We start from the raw sequence: 17,885 nt of genomic DNA on the forward strand, positions 1-17,885 counted from the left end.
ATTTCAATTTGTCCTCTAGGGAATCACCCAAAACTGTTAACTACCAAGTTTGAACAAAATCACTTGAATAGTTTAGGCTGTAGCTCGAGGTACATAATCCTAAACTTGCCTTATAGTACCTATACAGGGTGTCCCACAGTCACCGCCCCAAACGAAAACCATGGATTCCTGAGGTCATTTTAAGTCGAAAAACTTAAGAGGTAATTTTCTCGTTTTCGTCCCGTTTTCGAGTTACCACGGTTTTTATGATTTTTGTTCTCTTTTCCCTTATCTGGCTTTATCTTTGCCAAACTACGTTTGATTTGAAAAATTTTTTTTACAACCAAACAAGAATTTATTACAGTTTTAGTTTGTCTCAAAACTTTTTTTTCTGCGGACAACCGTTTCTCCACAATTTTGCATCAAACACAATTTTCCTCGTTTTTTAAGTTGTTTTTTACACTTTCATATCATTTAAGTCAAAAAAACACGTTAATGAGTATTAACTTTTTGTGCTTTTTATTAAAGCCCAGTTTATTTTCATAAAAAAAATAAGTTTTATTTCATAAAAAAGGCTACTGAAATTAATTAAAAAAAAATAAACAATCTGAGTGAATTAAAAAAACATAATTTTTAAATGAAAAATTAATTTAAATGAATTAAAAACTTTTTCTGAGCTATTGTGGTTAAGAAAAGAACAAATAAATAAAGCTCAGAAAAAGTTTTAATTCATTTAAATAAATTTTGTATTTAAAAATTATTTTTTTTTTAATTCACTCAGTTTGTTTATTTTTTTTAATTAATTTCAGTAGCCTTTTTTATGAAATAAAACTTATTTTTTTTTATGAAAATAAACTGAGCTTTAATAAAAAGCACAAAAAGTTAATACTCATTAACGTGTTTTTTTGACTTAAATGATATGAAAGTGTAAAAAACAACTTAAAAAACGAGGAAAATTGTGTTTGATGCAAAATTGTGGAGAAACGGTTGTCTGCAGAAAAAAAAGTTTTGAGACAAACTAAAACTGTAATAAATTCTTGATTGGTTGTAAAAAAAATTTTTCAAATCAAACGTAGTTTGGCAAAGATAAAGCTAGATAAGGGAAAAGAGAACAAAAATCATAAAAACCGTGGTAACTCGAAAACGGGACGAAAACGAGAAAATTACCTCTTAAGTTTTTCGACTTAAAATGACCTCAGGAATCCATGGTTTTTGTTTGGGGCGGTGACTGTGGGACACCCTGTATATCGCAAGTAAAAAAATTGAGACCGATAGAAATCGAACCTAGAACTTTAGCGCGAAAGTCAAGCTTCGCTATAGTCCTCAGTGCGATTTCTATCGGTTCCATTCTTTTTAAAACCTTAATAAAAAAAAATATACATAAGTTCAATATTTTAGCCTTTAGTATTATAGCTTCTGCAAGGCTTTTTAGAAGCAAATTGTAAAATTGTAACGTGTAAAAAAGCGTGGTTTCCAATTATTCTACCACATTGAATTTTTGATGGGTTGGTGTCATTATATGTAGTACCAAAATTCTTTTTTTCAGAATTCTGTAGGTATACCATAACTCTGTGTTTCTAAATTGTGGGAATCCAAAATTCTGTATTTCAATTTTTGTAACATTCAGACTTACAGAATTTTGAAATGCAGAATACTGAATTTACATAACTTTAAAATACAGAAAAAATATTTTATTTTTATTACCTTGGAAGTAGCGATGCTTAAAACAAAAAACGTTGTATGTAGATATTATTGTTCATGTACACTAGGGCGTATACGTACTTTTTTCATTATTGACACAAATTTAGGTAAAAAAAACAAAAACTTAAGAAAGTACTATGTTTTTATTCATGTGACCCAATTATATAGGAAAGTTTAATTTTAGTGTCATATTTTTAACTTATAGTTTAGTATTTTCAGTTGGACGCAAAAGAGATATCTCTAAAATTAAATGAACTTTATAATTGTTTTCATTTTTTCAATCATCAAAATTCACGCATAAAGCACATTTTCCCTATCCTTTCAATTTATTTTTAAATGTGCTACATTGCATGATCAAAATTACATTAGAACTATCCAGAACAAGATGGATACATTCGAGTACACAGAAATCAAAACCCCCCTGGGGCGGTCATAATAAGCAAAAACCTCAACTTACACCAGAGCCTCGGCATCTGCATTCCATTCTCCTCTTCCTCTGCATTTATGCATCCAGACACTCCAGTGTCGGATGGTTTTGTTCGCTTACATATTAATGCACAATCAATTGACACAGACATTTGGTTAGAAGAATCATCGTTCCCGATCGCCGCAGATTACCTTCTATAAGAAAAAAAAAAAAAAAAACTACAACAACAAAAAAATTGGTATCCATCCGTTTCGTTGATGTTGCTTGCCGCTGCTGCCCAACCCACCCCTTTTGTAACTGACTGCTTGTCTGTCTACTGTCCGCCACATGTCTTCGTCTTTTGCTGTCCAATGTCTTGGCCATTATCAAAACTTATTACTAAACCAAGAACTTTTTAAAACAAAAAAAAAAACAATGTAAGAACCTGCGTGCAATTGATTCCCCATCCATCCGCAAGAGTTCTGTGGCGAGCTCTCTTTTCCTCCTCTGTCGTTGGTGTCTATGTGTCCAGATTTAAAAAAAAGTTATATACAAAAAAAAAATCGATTTTTAGCTGCACTGCACTCCTCTGTTGGTGAGGCGTGTACGCTCTGTTCTGGCGTCTGACACGACCGGCGACAGAAGTTCGTTAGTTGGTCTTCTTCTATACTTCTTGTGCTGCTGCCGCTGCTGTCCATGTTACCACTTCTACTTCTTCCGCTGTTATTTCGATGCCGCCAAGTTATACCTACTGTGGACTCTAGTGCTTGCTCATGATGATGGCTCACATATACACTGTAAATAACGGGTCATTGGCATAAGCACAAATCTGGGGCTGCACGTTGCCATTGCCGCCTGCTTCCACTTGGTTGGCCGATGGATGCATGTGTGCGCAAACGCGTGCGATAGGCATACACTCTCTGCTTCCTCTTCTTCTTGATCATCGTCATCGTCACCGCTGTCTTCTTCTGTTCCAGCCATAAGTTAAGGTATAAATGCGCCTCATCCATTACAAGTTCGATCAGTTTCGGCCGTGAGCTGAAAGTGGGAATTTGAAATTTCAAAGTTTACAATTTTTTGGTTGAGGAGAAGTGAGGTGTGCTAGTTGTGTTGTTGTGGATTAATTAGATATTTTTCGATAAAATTTGATAAAAAATAAAATAAATTGTTACAAGATGCGTGGATTATTAGCTTTGGTGTTTGCCCTGCTGGTGGCGGTTAATACAGTCAATTCGGGAGCTATCTACAGACGTTATCGTCAACTTGAGCTTCCTTTGAGTGGCCAAAGTGATGCTGCTCAATTGTTACCAGCAGAGAATTATGTATCTGAGCTGCGAAAGAATCAAATCCCTGTACAAGTGGTTGAGGTTGTCGAGCCAGTCCTAGTCGTGAAACCAGTTGAGAATCTTCGCAGTGTAGAACCCGTAGTCACTTTGGCTGAAGCTGAACCAGCAGCAGTGATTTCTAATGAAATTATTCCCGAAAAACTAGAGAAACTCCAGGAGAATCTTGAAACAGTGCGTGCCATTGAACAAGCTGTGATTGCTCAGGAGCAGGAACTTCAACAGCCAATTGCCGAAACTGTCGTTGCTATTGCTGAACAAGCTCAAGAACAAGAGCAAGGACAGCAACAGCTACGTAACATTGAACCTGAAGCACCAGCAGCACCAGCTATTTTGCTTGTTGAAGAGGCAGTTTTACCCCAAAAGCAGGAAGAACCTCTTGCGGCTCTTCTCGAAATTGCCGAGAAAAAACTTCCAGAACCGATTTTGCCAGCTGCCCTCCCAGAAAAACTTCCTGAAGCAATTCCAGAAGAACTTCCAGCAGTACTTCCAAAACTCCCCGAAGCCCTTCCTGTAATTCTTGAAAAACAGCCTCTAGCTCCTTTTATCAAGGATGAAAAACTTGAAGAAGCCAAACCATTAGCAGATGAATTACCAGCACTGAAGGCCATCAAAGAAGAAGAACCAGCAAAGGAAATTATTCCAGAAGCTTCCGCTGCACAAGAAATTGCTCTCCCAGCTGCAATTGAAAAACAAACCGATTTGAAATCACTTGAAGAACAAGCTGCTCCAGCTGAGGAACAACCTCAACTTAAGGTACTCAAAGAAGAAGCCCCCCTTATTGAGACACCAAAATTGGAAGAATTACTCCCAGAACGCAAAGAGGAACTTTTGGAAAAGAAAGAAGAAATCAAAGAAGAGAAGAAGGAAATCCTCAAAGAAGCTATCGAAGAGGCAATCAAGGAGGAAATCAAAGAAGTGCTCAAGGAAAAATCCCAACCCGAAATTCCATTAGACTCAAAAGACTTGGAAGCCCCAATTAGTGGAAGACAAGCAGATACTGCTGATCCCGCTCCAACAACTGCTCGTCCCGCTCAACCTGGATTCATTCAGCAACTTGTTCAGAACACACCACTAGGTCAACTCCTCAACAATTTCAACGGTGCCAACAACCAAGCTGCCCCCGAACAGAACACTCCAGTGGCTACAGCAGCAACTTTCATTCAGGCCTTGCAAAATACAACTTCTCAAATCACAAATAGCATTCAACAGGGCTTCCAACAGCAGTTGCAGTCACTGCAGACAACTTTCACAGGTCAGCAGCCACAGCAAGCAGTAGTTGCGAGTGATGCTGCCGCCCCCGCTGCCACACCCCGCCCACAAGGTCCTTTCCAATCGATTGTGACATCGTTCCTTGGAGGTAATGGCCAGGCTCAACAACAAGCTGCCCCAGCACCCGCCCAACAAGGTGGTCCTCTCCAAGGAATCTTGAATCTTTTCGGAGGAAATCGTGTTCCTGCAAGTGCATCAGCTCCTGCCACATCAGCTCCTGCCGCATTACCAGTCAAAGTTGAAGCTGTTCCAGCGGAAGTAGCTGCCCCTGCTGCCGCCGAAGAAATTAGTCCTGAGTCTGCACGTGACAGTGTCGAATCTGCCGATGATAGTCTAGAGGCAGTAAAGCCCGATGAAATTGTCGTCAATGACGATGACACACATGAGTAGGACATAAGTTTTTTTGTTTTTTGTAGATCTTAGATTCACACAAACAGTGGCAAACTTTTGACTGATTGTGCTGAGCGTATTCAGCGGAAAAGCCATTCTTTTAATTTTTATTTGAAAAAAAAAATTTTGAGTTTAGGAATTTTCTTTTTTTAATATTTTATTATTATTTTTTTTATTTATGTATTTATTATTTTTTTATTTTTTTTTTTGTATAACTAAATTATTATCAAACCATAAACAAAAAAAAAATATAAACAATAGAAAACAAATTCGGATCTAACCACACATAATAATTATAATATTTAAAAATGGTGATCATTATAGCGTAAAACATACATTTTTAAGTTCTATAAACTTTGTCTGTTTTTGTGACATTGCTGCGATTGTAATAAAATGATTTAAACATAACGAATAAACAAATAAAAAAAAAGGTATAAAAAATAATTATTTTGTATTTGGTTTTTTTTTTCTTTGTAATTTATTGCTTTGCTAGAGATGAAGTATAGCACAAGGTTATGACACCTTTGAAAATAACTCATTTTATTTTCGTTAATCATTAATATTTTAATCTTGACTCATAAGATCGTAGTTTAATTTTATGTTCAAGAGATTCATTTATTGCGTGTAGGTACAATTTTAAATGGTTTCTAATTATTTTTTTTTAACTATTATAGTACAGGTAAAATAGGCACTTAAAAAATAAAAAATTGTCAAGGATAAAAACGGTCTACAAAAAAAAGTTGGTGGAAGGGTGTTTTTTCGCGGACAAGAGTGAGGGGCCGAAGCTCAAAAATATAGTGAAAAAAATTGTTTGTAAAATATCATCTTATGACACATGTTTTAAAGGTATTTTTTGATGCTGAATCTAATGACATCAAAAAAAAAGTCTACACGATTGCTCTAAGGAAAGTTATTGCCGATTAAAATCAAGGGTGCTTGTTTTTTTACATCAACAGGTAAAATATAACAAAAAATATTTTTGGTGAAAGCGTGTTTTTTTATGGGTTGAGTTATGTGTGAGATGGGTATCATAACAGCTGACTTAAATTTTATTATTTTTTAAAACATGGTGAAAAAGTTTTGGTTGGTAGGTATAAGAATTAAAAATTTATAAAGTGTACAAAATTATCTTAAGTGAAAGGGTGTTTTTTTTAAAGAAATTATGAAATTCGGAATTAATACCACAAGAACTGGGAAAAAATTATGATTGGAAACAAGGCAACATGGCGACAATTAAATATTAAATTTTTTTATCTCCCAACACGAACATTACATGCTTATGTAGGTATTGCTTATTTTCAAAAATGTTAAATTTTTTTTAATTTGAACTTCATGGATTTTAATATCATTCTGATAAAAAAAATTGTTTCTTAATGAAAAAAAATTTCTCAACCTTAACTTTTCTGGGAAAAAGAAGAAATTTTTTTTTTGTTTTGTGGACTTTATGAAATAAATACAAAATTTTTTAATACATTTTGAATTTCAAAAATGAAGAGCGCCATCTTTCATTGAAATAAACTCGTTGTCAATGATCCTTCGTGTATGCAGTCAATTTTTGAAAAGTAAAACTAATTTTTATTGCATATCTGAAGGAAACGTAATGTTTAAGGCTGCTCTCACAACTCAGAAACTAGTTTTCCAAAAAGGTATGTTAACATCGATTTTAATTTCTATTTTCAATTATTAAATAAATATCGAAAATGAAAAAACAGATGTACCGAAAAGTAAAATGGAAATATAGTATGTATACGATTTAATTATTTAATTATAACATGTCATGAATGAAAAAGTACCTATTAAAGTAAGAAAATTCAAATATTCTGGTGCAAATTTTTTTCATCCTGATTTGAAGTCGGAGGGATATAATGACATGTGGAAATGGTGTTTTGTTTGTCATTTTTCTTTTAATTAAAAGTTTATCATTTTCTCCTTCTATTTGGATTTTCAGTTAAGGATGTTGCGGATGTGGATTTTTTCACATCCGCGGATCCAGATGCGGATGCGGATTTTTTAAAGTTAACGTCTGCAGATGCAGATTTTGTATTTACAGTATAATGACGTACAGAATTATGGTCTTACAGTATTTTGACCCTACAGAATTTTGTCGTACAGAATTTTAAAAAGCAGAATTATGACTTGCTCTCCCGCCTGTTTTCACCTCAAAATTGATAATTTCGCAAATTAGTTCAGTTCTAATTACAAATTCTAAAAATTTCCTATACAATTTGAAAGGAAATAATTTGCCAAATTATCTAATTTGGGTTATAGTGAAAACGGGCTATAGAAATTAAGCCTTTTGCATTTTTTCTGTTTTGCATAAAAAATCAGACCATTACTTGGTGTGACTCCCATAGGTACGAGCCATTCGCCAGCTCTGCCCAGCTTCTTTCTTGTCGCAACTTCTTTGCATCCGCATCCGCATTGATTATTACGGATGCGGATGCGGGTGTCTTAATTAATGCGCGTGTGCCGCATTCCCTACTAACAATTTTGCTTCTATAATGCTTTACAGAAGCAACATTTGCATCTGTAAAGCTTTATAGAGCCAAAATTGTTTGTCGGGTTTTCGGATGCGGATGCGAATATTCGTAACATCCCTATTTTCAATATTAATTTTTTTTACATAAAATATTTTTTTACATAAATCTGCGAGCAAATAATTTTTTGATTTAATTTCTATTTGTTATATTAATTTTAAATTATTTCAAGAAAAAATGATTAATTTTTTGTACGGAAAGACAATCTTGATTATTATTTATTTTCCATGTCAAAAAGATTTTGACAAAACTCATATTTCAGCCTCAAGAAATTCCTTAAGCTAAATTTCCCAGGAAAACTTTTTTGGACGTAATACTATGTTTCCACCTACGCTAAATCCGAGATTTAGCTAAGTAGATTTAGCATAAATCTTGAGTTTTATTCTAAATCTCGGATTGAAAGTAGGTACAAATCTTAGATTTAGGGTAGCTGAACCCAAATCTGTGATTTAGCGAAGTAGATTTAAAATAAATCTCGAGATTTATTCTAAACCTACTAAGCTAAATCTCGGATTTAGCGTAGGTGGAAACATAGTATAAGACACAATTTTTTCGTACCTAAACACGATTTCCACTGAAAATATTGTTTGTTTTAAGAAGTACCCATCAGCAGGGCTACCTTCGTAGATTTTCAAAAAGAGGCCAAAAAAGAAGATTTTGATAAAAAAAAAGAGGCCCCAATAAAAAAAAATGTGAAAATAGAATAAGTTAAGTACGACAGTCACACGAAATACTTCATTTGCGCCTTTCCCGAACAGCAACATAAACCTTTTAACACAATTAAATTAAATAACACAATAAAATTAAAATTGTTTGATTATAGTACAAATAATAACTCGTACACAAACATTACTTTGTGCATAATTTCTTCAAGAAACAACACAAAATTTATCAAATATAACCTTATAAAAATCAATATATTTTTTTTACAAATGAGTCATTATAATTGAAAGTGGTATGAACCAAATTTTCCATGATTTTCAAAAAAATGTCTATTTTTTTAATCAAACGTACATAATTTTAAAAAAGAGGAAAAAGAGGGATTTTTTGACAATTTTGAAAAAGTGGAGGGAAAGTGGATCGGGTGAAAAAAAGAGGAAAAACGCCTCTTTAGAGGCCCAAAGGTAGCCCTTCTCATCAGTACACGGTGATTTTTCAATCGCCAAAGTAGTGAGTTTTTAGGCAAAAGGGATGAGGAGAGAAAGGGGAAGTTGCTCACGAAGGGAACTGAATTTTCTGAGGGCAGTACAGTTCCATTGCTAAATTTTTCCTCTTTTTGACGTTTGTTTCTAGAAAATGTAAAAGTGGAACGTGATTGGGAACAACAGTGTGTAGCAACCGCATGTGATTTTTTAATCGATTGAAAAATCACTGTGTAGCCAGGCACTATGACTCCCATCATGTTTGTCGTTTGTAATAAAACGACTAGAAAACCACTTGCTTTCGGAGATTAAATTTTTGCTGCAGTATAATTTTAACTTCTTCTTTTCCCTATGACCCTTGTGTATATAAACTGGTTTATATAATACAAGGCTATGACAAAGTAAATGATTTACTTAAATCTCAATGTTGAATTCAGGAGTTTTTTGATGTTTTAGTACAAACGACAATCGCTATAGGAGTGAATAATAAGGGTATTCAATTCATATTCATGTAACGGTGTAAACTTTGTCTAAACCTGGTACGATGGGAAATCTGGTAAACAACCTGTCGAACTCATGTCATATTTTGACTCATTTACAACTTTACTAGTGTACATCGTTTCATGAATACCCCTAATGCACAGTACACATAAAAAGGTAATATATTCCGAACTGACATTTTGTCGCCAGATTGTCAAAACATGACACTTTGGCGACCAATGTCAGCTACCGAATTCTTAATTGTTTAAAATACCGACGAAAAACGCACAATAACCAATAAACCAAGCACACCACTAATTTTTAAACAATTATTTACCATTTTCCGCGATGAAACACGAAGAAAATTTGTTATTTTTCAATTTATAATATTTTTAAATGACATTTTATAAATTAAAACAAAAACAAATTTCCTGTTTACTGCGATTGAAATATAAAAATTAAAGGCCGACCTGACAGATTGGTGCCCATTTTTGACAAACAAATTTTGACAACGTTCGGAATATATTACCTTATTAATTGTACTGTGTCCCTAATGAATGTATATCGCTGCTTAGACATTTTAATAATAATTTCCAAACCTCAATAACACCCCTGTTGAATATAATTTTAGACTTTGTTTTAGTGCCATCTACATATGAAAAATTTAACTAAATTTTCGCTCTAATATGTTTACAATAATCACAATTTAATGCACATTAATTGATTTTCAACCAAAAATCTCCTTATATTTCTCTTATTTATCATACTTTCTTTCATTTTCCAACAAATAAACATAATTTTTATTACAAAAATATTCCAGTCAGAACTGTCATTTACCTATGCGCATACTTCAATTCGCCTCAACTTTCCAATTGTCAAACTACCCTTCAAAAAAAAACCCATGAAGAAATAAACCAGAATCCGAACTGCAACTATCTTCGCTTTTAGTTCCGGGTTGCCCTTAATGGCCGCGTTTACTTGATTTAATTTCGTGCAGCAAGAAAATTTACAATTTCATGTAGAAATATCGTTAATAAATTAACAATTATCGATTACACACATTGCGTATCGATGTTTAATTATATTCTATTCAATTAAGTCATATAACGTGTTTAAAATTGAATTTTATCTCTCTCAAAAAAAATTCTGCAACAGCAGCAACCCAAATAGCAAAAAAGAATTAGAAAAAATAAGAACAGAAATTTATTATCCCTCTCTTCTCTCTCGTCAAAATAAGTGATGTGAATTTGAATTGAATTCCATGCAATCGCATTCCAGTAACAAAAAGTAAAAAGAGAAAAAACAACAACAACAACACCATAGTGATTGCCACACATTACACAAAATATATCAAAAAATCAATCATTTCGCCGCGGATTTATCACTCAACAAAAAAATCAAGGAAATCAAAAGAAAATTTATAAATGTTTTGTATGTTTTTTTCTTTTAAATTTACAGTGAATTAAAAATAAAAGAAAAAAGTAACCAAGTGCTCTTCCTCTCGTCCTCTCAGTGAGTGTGTTGGTTTGGTTGTTTTCTGTTGTCGCCGCTGTTCCCCTTTGCGACCCTCGAGTGTGTGCGTTTTTTGTTCCTAATTTCGTTCACCTGAAGTCGAAGTCGTTTTCGAAGCAAATCTCCAAGAAGCAACGAGAAGAAAAATTCTTTTCGATTTATTTTTTAATTTGTTTTTTTATTTTTTTCATTTCATTTTATTTTATTTGATTTTATTTTTGTTTAATTTTGTCCCGTTGTTTTTTTTTTTAATAAAATTTAAGTCAAATTGAGTGCAAATGTATTGAGTGAGTTTTTTTAAATTTTTCTTTTAAAAATTCTCTGTAAATAAAAAAAGAAAAGCTAAAGGAAAAATTGTGGCCGCCACGTGAAGCAAGAAGCACACACACACTCACACAAAAATAAATTAATCAAAATATCTTGTGGAATATACAATTTATTATTGGAGTCTGGCTTTTGTTTTTTTTTTTTTTGCTGCGGCAGGTAGAGGAGTCAAGTGAATGCACTGCTCAATGGAGAGGAGCTTATCAGCTGGTGGAGGTGACAGTTCGAGTCAAACAACAAAAAACTCTAAAGATGGTGAGTTAAATTGAAAAAAAAGAAAAATAAAACGGTGCCTTGCCTTATGACTAGGTTACCATGGGATTAAAACAAAGAAATGCAAAAGAGCCCTGAATTATATTTTTTCTTATTTAGAATGTTCCTTTCCACACGTTTAGGGAATTTTGGTTTGAGTTATGAATTTCCTTTTGTCATAAAATCCTGGATCTGACAGAGAAGTTTAGGGTTGCCATTTTCATTATTTGTTATTCTAAGTAGGCGTATTGGAATTTCTTTCTAATTAGAGATTAAAATCTTAGTGGATCTTGTTTCCATTTCACATGTATACATTTACTTGGTTAGGAAAACATTAACAGCCCTGTACCCTGTTCCTTTGGGAGGTAGCAAAGTAGATGATAGAACTAGATTAACCAAAACTTCTACTATTAGTAGACAACCACCTCCAATGGAACAGGGACAACAAGTCTTTTTTGGTCTTAGTTGTTCAGTGATGGTTCTTCTGTAAAAAAACATTCAGTGCCTTGCTTTGCATTTCATTTAAAAGGCTTGAAGCTCTCTTGCAGCTTTTCTTTTTTGTTAAATAAGCTAATTACTGCTAGAAATTAGCTTAAATGTGGATCTTTGTTTGTTGGATTGGTTCAATTGTGTTCTTATTTATGTGTGCACACTATACAAATTGTCTTTTAGCTGTTTAGGATACCAATTGATATAGGGAACGTTAGGTTAAGTAAGGTTAACGTTGCTACCAGCACTTATTTATTTATTTATTTATTTTCATCAATCAGAGATATAAACTCTTACAAACTAATATATACATATTAACAAATATTTTAGTAGGTGGGTTATAAAAAAAAAATTAATAATGCTATACTTTATTTAACAATTATAACAGTTTTTTGTAACAAGCAAAACAAAAAAGGAACATAGGAATTTATACAAATTAAAATTGAATATACATAAATAACAAAGTAAAACAGGTAAATAAATAACATTAAGGCCCAATTTATTCACTCTCCATTATTTTTAAAGGCTCCATTAAAAATTATAAAACTGTCAAATCGCATACAAATTTTAAAATTTCCCTTTTTTAATGGCGACTTTAAATTTAATGGAGTGTGAATAAATTGGACCTAAATAAGACATATCACAATTGATTTAAAAGTATCTCTTGTACAAATCATAAAAAAATCTACTCTTGAGCATATAGTATTAGCCTCTCTGATGCAACGGGAAATAGGTTAATTGCGCCCATAGTTCCTGCGATGATACTGTTCATATATTACAAAACGTTCACGTGTTAATCTAGATGGTGCATTTCCTTCAAAAAAATAGGTTTTTTTTTAAAGGAGGGCATTGTATATGACCGGTTAAAATATCTCTAACAAACATGACTGAAAAATATTTCCGTCTTGTTTCCAGAGTTTTTATTCCAAATAATAAGCATCTGGTTTTGTAAGAAGGTTTAGGAATTCTCCAATTTAACTTAAAAAAAGCAAACCTCGTAAAATGTCTTTGAACTCTTTCGATTCTTACCGAAGAATTAGAATAATATGGATTCCAAACTGTACAGCCAGTACTCAAGCACAGATCTCACTAATGAATTGAATAAAATTACCAATGTAAAAGTATCATTGAATTCCCTAGTGTTTCTTTTAAGAAAACCTAGCATTTGGTTTGCCTTATTAACCATATAGTCATAATGCGGATTAAATGACAAACTTACATCAAAGATAACTCCTAGATCTTTTTTCTGCATTACTCTTTCTAGCTCAGTGTTATTAACATTATATTCAAAAGTAATTGGACTACGATTTCTGTACATCAGAAGTTGGATTATTTCAATGCTAAAAGAGAGAAGAATTCAAGCAAGTTTAGGAAATTCACACTGTTATAAATGCGTCAACAGGGGTACGCCTCAGGGCGGCGTTCTTTCCCCCCTTTTATGGCTCCTTGTTATGAACAATATCCTCGTGAAGCTTGAGAGAAGTGGAGTGAAGGCAGTGGCATATGCGGATGATCTGGTTGTACTTGTATCAGGAAAATTTTTACCCGTGATCAGTGAGATCACTGACACGGCTTTGAGAAGAGTTAGCAACTGGGCTACAAGCTGTGGCCTAGGAGTTAATCAAAGTAAAACGGAACTGATGCTTTTTACAACTAAAACCAAAATCCCTGCCTTCCCTCTACCTCAGCTTAACGGCCAAATCTTATCACTTTCTTCTAGCGCAAAATATTTAGGTGTAATTTTGGACACTAAACTGAGCTGGAAGCTAAATATAGAAGAGCGGGTTAAGAAAGCGAGCATTGCTTTCTATGCCTGCAGTAAAACCTTTGGGAAAAAATGGGGCCTTAAATCAAAAATGATTCTATGGACTTACACAGCGGTTGTAAGACCCATTCTTACCTACGGCGCCATTGTTTGGTGGCCTGCTCTAAGTAAAGCATACAACATCAACAAACTTAAGAAAATCCAGAGAACGGCAAGCGTAGGGACGACTGGAGCCCTCCGGTCGTGCCCCACTGAGGCTCTAAACGTTCTCTTGCACCTTTTACCCATAGACCTTCATGTCAAATACCAGGTGTCTTGTAGCGTATTAAGGCTAAAAGAAACCGGCTGTTGGAAGGTAAAACCTTTTGGTCATAGTGACATAACTAATTTAGTACCATCAGATATGTTTCTGACCCCTACCGACTATCACACTCCTACCTTGAACACTGTAAGGAATTGTAAGGTCAGCTTCCCGTTGAGGACAGACTGGGAAGATGGAATTGTGACGAGAGACTTCGACACTTGTATTTTCACTGATGGCTCAAAAATGGACTGGGGGGTCGGTGCGGGTGTCTATCATGAATCCCTTAATATTTCAAAATCCTTTCGACTTCCAAATTTTGCAAGCGTGTTTCAAGCAGAATTACTCGCAATTAGGGAAGCTTGCAAAGTACTAAGAATAAATTTAAATCAAACCCAGAATGTAGCTATACTAACAGATAGTCAGGCAGCTATAAAAGCAATCTCTTCAGTCATGACATCATCCAAACTGGTTCAGCAGTGCAGAGAGCAACTCTCAATACTGAGCGAAAGCCTCACAATCACTCTAGTCTGGATCCCAGGACATAGTGGTTTTGAGGGCAACGAAAAGGCAGATGAACTGGCCAGGCAAGGATCGGCCCTTCATGAGTCGCTAGCAGAAGCAGTTAACATTCCAATAGGAGTCATGAAGGGCAATATCTTCTCAAACTTTTTAAAAAAAGCAAATAATAGGTGGCATAGTTTAGATAGCTGCGTCATATCTAGGAAAATATGGCCCACTTATAATAAATCCAAAACCAATGATTTAATCTCCAGACCCAGAAAAGATATTAGCAGAATCGTTGCGGTGTGTACAGGACATTGGCCGATAGGGGAACATGCAGCAAAGTTGGGTATACCACACAATACTTGCTGTCGCAGCTGTTTGGACCAGCAAGAAAAAGAAACGGTCTTCCATTTTCTATGCCAATGTCCGGCCCTCGCTAGATATAGAGCACTTTCTCTGGGGAGTGAATTCTTTAATGACATAGATAACATATCAGAATCAAAGATCAAAGACTTGATCTCGTTCTTCAACTCAACAAAGTGGATTTAGGAGTTCCTAAACACTTGTTTTTCCTCTTAAAATCAATCTAAATTCTATCTTCTAATAAATCCATCATAGGTTCCATGAGTTTTGGTATCAAAACGGCGCATTCTGCGCTAATTGGGTCATCAAGCTCGTTTGCTTTGACCGCCATCTCTACCTACCTACCTACGATTTCTGTAACATGATAAAACTTGACATTTGGCCACATTCAGATCAAGGCAATTTGTCTTGCACCACTTGACCAAGCATTCCAAGTCAGCTAACAAAAGATTACAATCATCTTTGTTTGAAATTCTACGATAAAGTTTCAGATCATCGGCAAAAAGAAGACACTGCGAACTAAGAAAAAAATTGGGGATATCATTAATGAAAATAAGGAAAAGCAATGGTCCCAAGTGACTTCCTTGTGGAACGCCAGATGGAACATATATATTATCAGATTGGTAATTTAAAATTTTAACAACTTGCACTCGTTCAGTGAGATAAGACTCTAACCACATTAACAAAGATGAGTGAATGCCAAAGCATTTGAGTTTAAACAGAAGAATTTTATGAATTACCCTGTCAAAGGCTTTAGCAAAATCTGTAAAGATAATATCTGTTTGAAAACCATATTTCCATATTTGTTAATATGGCATTCGTCATAATCGTTAAATTCGTTGCAGTTGATTTGCCCACAACAAAACCATGCTGGTAAACTGATATTTTTTCTTGAATTGTTTCCGATATTCTTTTATAAACTATTTTTTCAAATATTTTTGGTATAGCTGAGATTTTACAAATTGGTCTATAGTTAATTATGTCTTGCTTAGATCCAGACTTAAAGATCGGAGACAAGAAAGACATTTTCCACGCATCTAAAAAAATTCCTTTTGACAAAGATAAATTGAATATCATTGTTAGTGGTTGAGCTATCGCCACAGCACATTTTTTTAAAAGAATAGGAGGAATGTTATCAGGCCCATCACTTTTATTAAGATCTAGACTTTATAAAGCTTCTTCTACTTCATCTTTGCTAAATATAAGTGATCCAATATCAACACATTGACTAACCCTAGGCAAATCTTGATTTGCCAGCAATTCTGAAGAATACACTGATTGAAAATATTTCGCAAACAACACAAAACACAAACTTAAACCATAGTTGATCCGTTGTAACACCACAATGAATATTTAAGATTTTTTTTCTAGTCGTTGAACCATTTAGAGCTTCTAATGAAGCAAGCGAGTTTGCATATGTCTATATCCAGATCACTAGAATCGTATTAGTAGAATTATCCCAAGTCTAAGCGGTGCGGAACCGATTCCACCTCCTACTAGTTAACACGTAGCGATCCTATGTTGACCTCATTTGGTAATAAAGGAATCAGTGTTCCATTTTTGGCAAGTTCATCAGCTCTGCAATTGCCTTAAATATCTCTGTGGTCCGGCACTAAGCAAAGCTGAATGTTAAACTCTCCATCAGATATAATCGCCAGTTAAATACAGTTATTCAATTGGTAGAAACAAAATCAAGAGATTTAATGGCCTGAGAAGATACGGATATCTTTGTTTGATACCACGTTTTCTTTAAACCAAGACAGGACTTCTTCTATCGCCAAAAGTTCTGCCTGGAACACGCTACAGTGGACTTGTATTAAGTTTATCCGAGTATACACCTCCATCAACTGCATCTTCAGTTTTTGATCGGTCCGTGTAAAAATGGAACAAATCATCTTCCAGGAATTCCCTATCCTCCCAGGCTGATCTGGAAGGGATGGTTAAGTGAAATTTTCTATGAAATTGCAGTTGTGGGATGGTGTAGTCTATTTTTCCTTGGGATTGATCCAAATGAGTTCAGAATAATAGAGTGACCAATGTTATTATTGATCCATTGTGAAGAGGCTTTGAGACAAATAGCTGCCATTTTTTTGCCATATACACTCCTTTTCATCAGAATAGGTACACAACTTTTCTAATGTTCATTAACCGTTTGTCCCCAATATTGGTGCGTGATCCAACAAGGTTTTATTGTTTTTTGATAGTTTAAGATGTTAGAAAAGCAACGGCTAAAATTATTTCAAAATGGACCATAACTTTCCCATTGTTTTTCTTGTAAAGTATTTTTTGAGGAAAAATTAACTTATTTTTGTCTTCATCAGAATAGGTACACCCTTGTTATCTTTAATGTTTTTGTGGATTTCGAGCAAATTTACCATTTAAACATAAAACTGGACTTTCCAAAGTCTAATTTAATAATCATACTACCATTTTGAAAAACATGGGTGGATTAAAATCGCTAAATTTTGGTGAAAACACCTTAAGAAATAAAACAAACAATGAAGGATCCACCAGTACTGGTATGGTTAAAAAATTACGAATTGTGAATATGCTCTATCCAGACTTTAGATACAAACATTCTGGGAGTACAAAAAAATGAATGATGGTAAAACAAATGCAAAAAAAACTCTTGGACGAGTAAATTTTTAAATGTGCTACCAGTTTTGGTGGATTAACGACAAGAATAAAAGTGAAAAACAGTTGTTATTTGTAATTTTAGAACAGTAAATAGAATGGTCATTAGTCCGAAATTTCTAAAATGGCTGAATTTTGAAAAGACACCATCACTAAACCAAGAACAGAATTGTATTCGTTTAAGGTTTTTGAAATCCCTTACCACATGAAAAGTTGAGTGGTATTTCTTGTTATTTTTGGATTAATGAACATTTAATTTTGATGTCCCTGGTGAGTTAAACTATCAGTTTACATTTTGCGAAAGGAGAAACCATTTTGAGACCAAATTCATTGTTAAAAAAGAAGTGTTAAGGCATGTAAGAAAATAATCTACTACGATAATACAAATAATGAATTTGAAACGTGAAGAATTGTCACTATTCTTTGTAAATGAGTATTCAAGGAACTTTTCCTTAATTCTCTAGTATTTGTGAACCAGTATACTGAAT

General features: G+C 34.0%; 2 protein-coding genes across 4 annotated transcripts in view; both read left to right on the forward strand.

Annotated features, from left to right (window-relative positions):
- Window positions 1-3,261: 3,261 nt before the first annotated feature.
- LOC129909393 (20-hydroxyecdysone protein) lies at window positions 3,262-5,091 on the forward strand. The gene has a single exon (XM_055986479.1). The coding sequence runs from the start codon at window positions 3,262-3,264 to the stop codon at window positions 5,089-5,091; it is 1,830 nt and encodes a 609-aa protein (XP_055842454.1).
- A 5,124-nt stretch (window positions 5,092-10,215) lies between these two features.
- Window positions 10,216-17,885, forward strand: part of LOC129910773 (cyclin-dependent kinase 14) — a 277,345-nt gene continuing 269,675 nt past the window's right edge. For 2 of the 3 annotated variants that reach the window (XM_055988309.1, XM_055988311.1), the window contains exon 1: window positions 11,070-11,341. In XM_055988309.1, the coding sequence (XP_055844284.1) occupies window positions 11,263-11,341 (79 nt within the window). In that variant the 5' untranslated portion in view covers window positions 11,070-11,262. Of the gene's footprint in view, window positions 10,269-11,069; window positions 11,342-17,885 lie in introns of those variants that run through there. The other variant, XM_055988310.1, reaches the window with a different exon arrangement.

This window comes from Episyrphus balteatus, chromosome 2, assembly GCF_945859705.1.
Source record: "Episyrphus balteatus chromosome 2, idEpiBalt1.1, whole genome shotgun sequence".
In the NCBI taxonomy this organism is placed as follows: Eukaryota; Metazoa; Arthropoda; class Insecta; order Diptera; family Syrphidae; genus Episyrphus; species Episyrphus balteatus.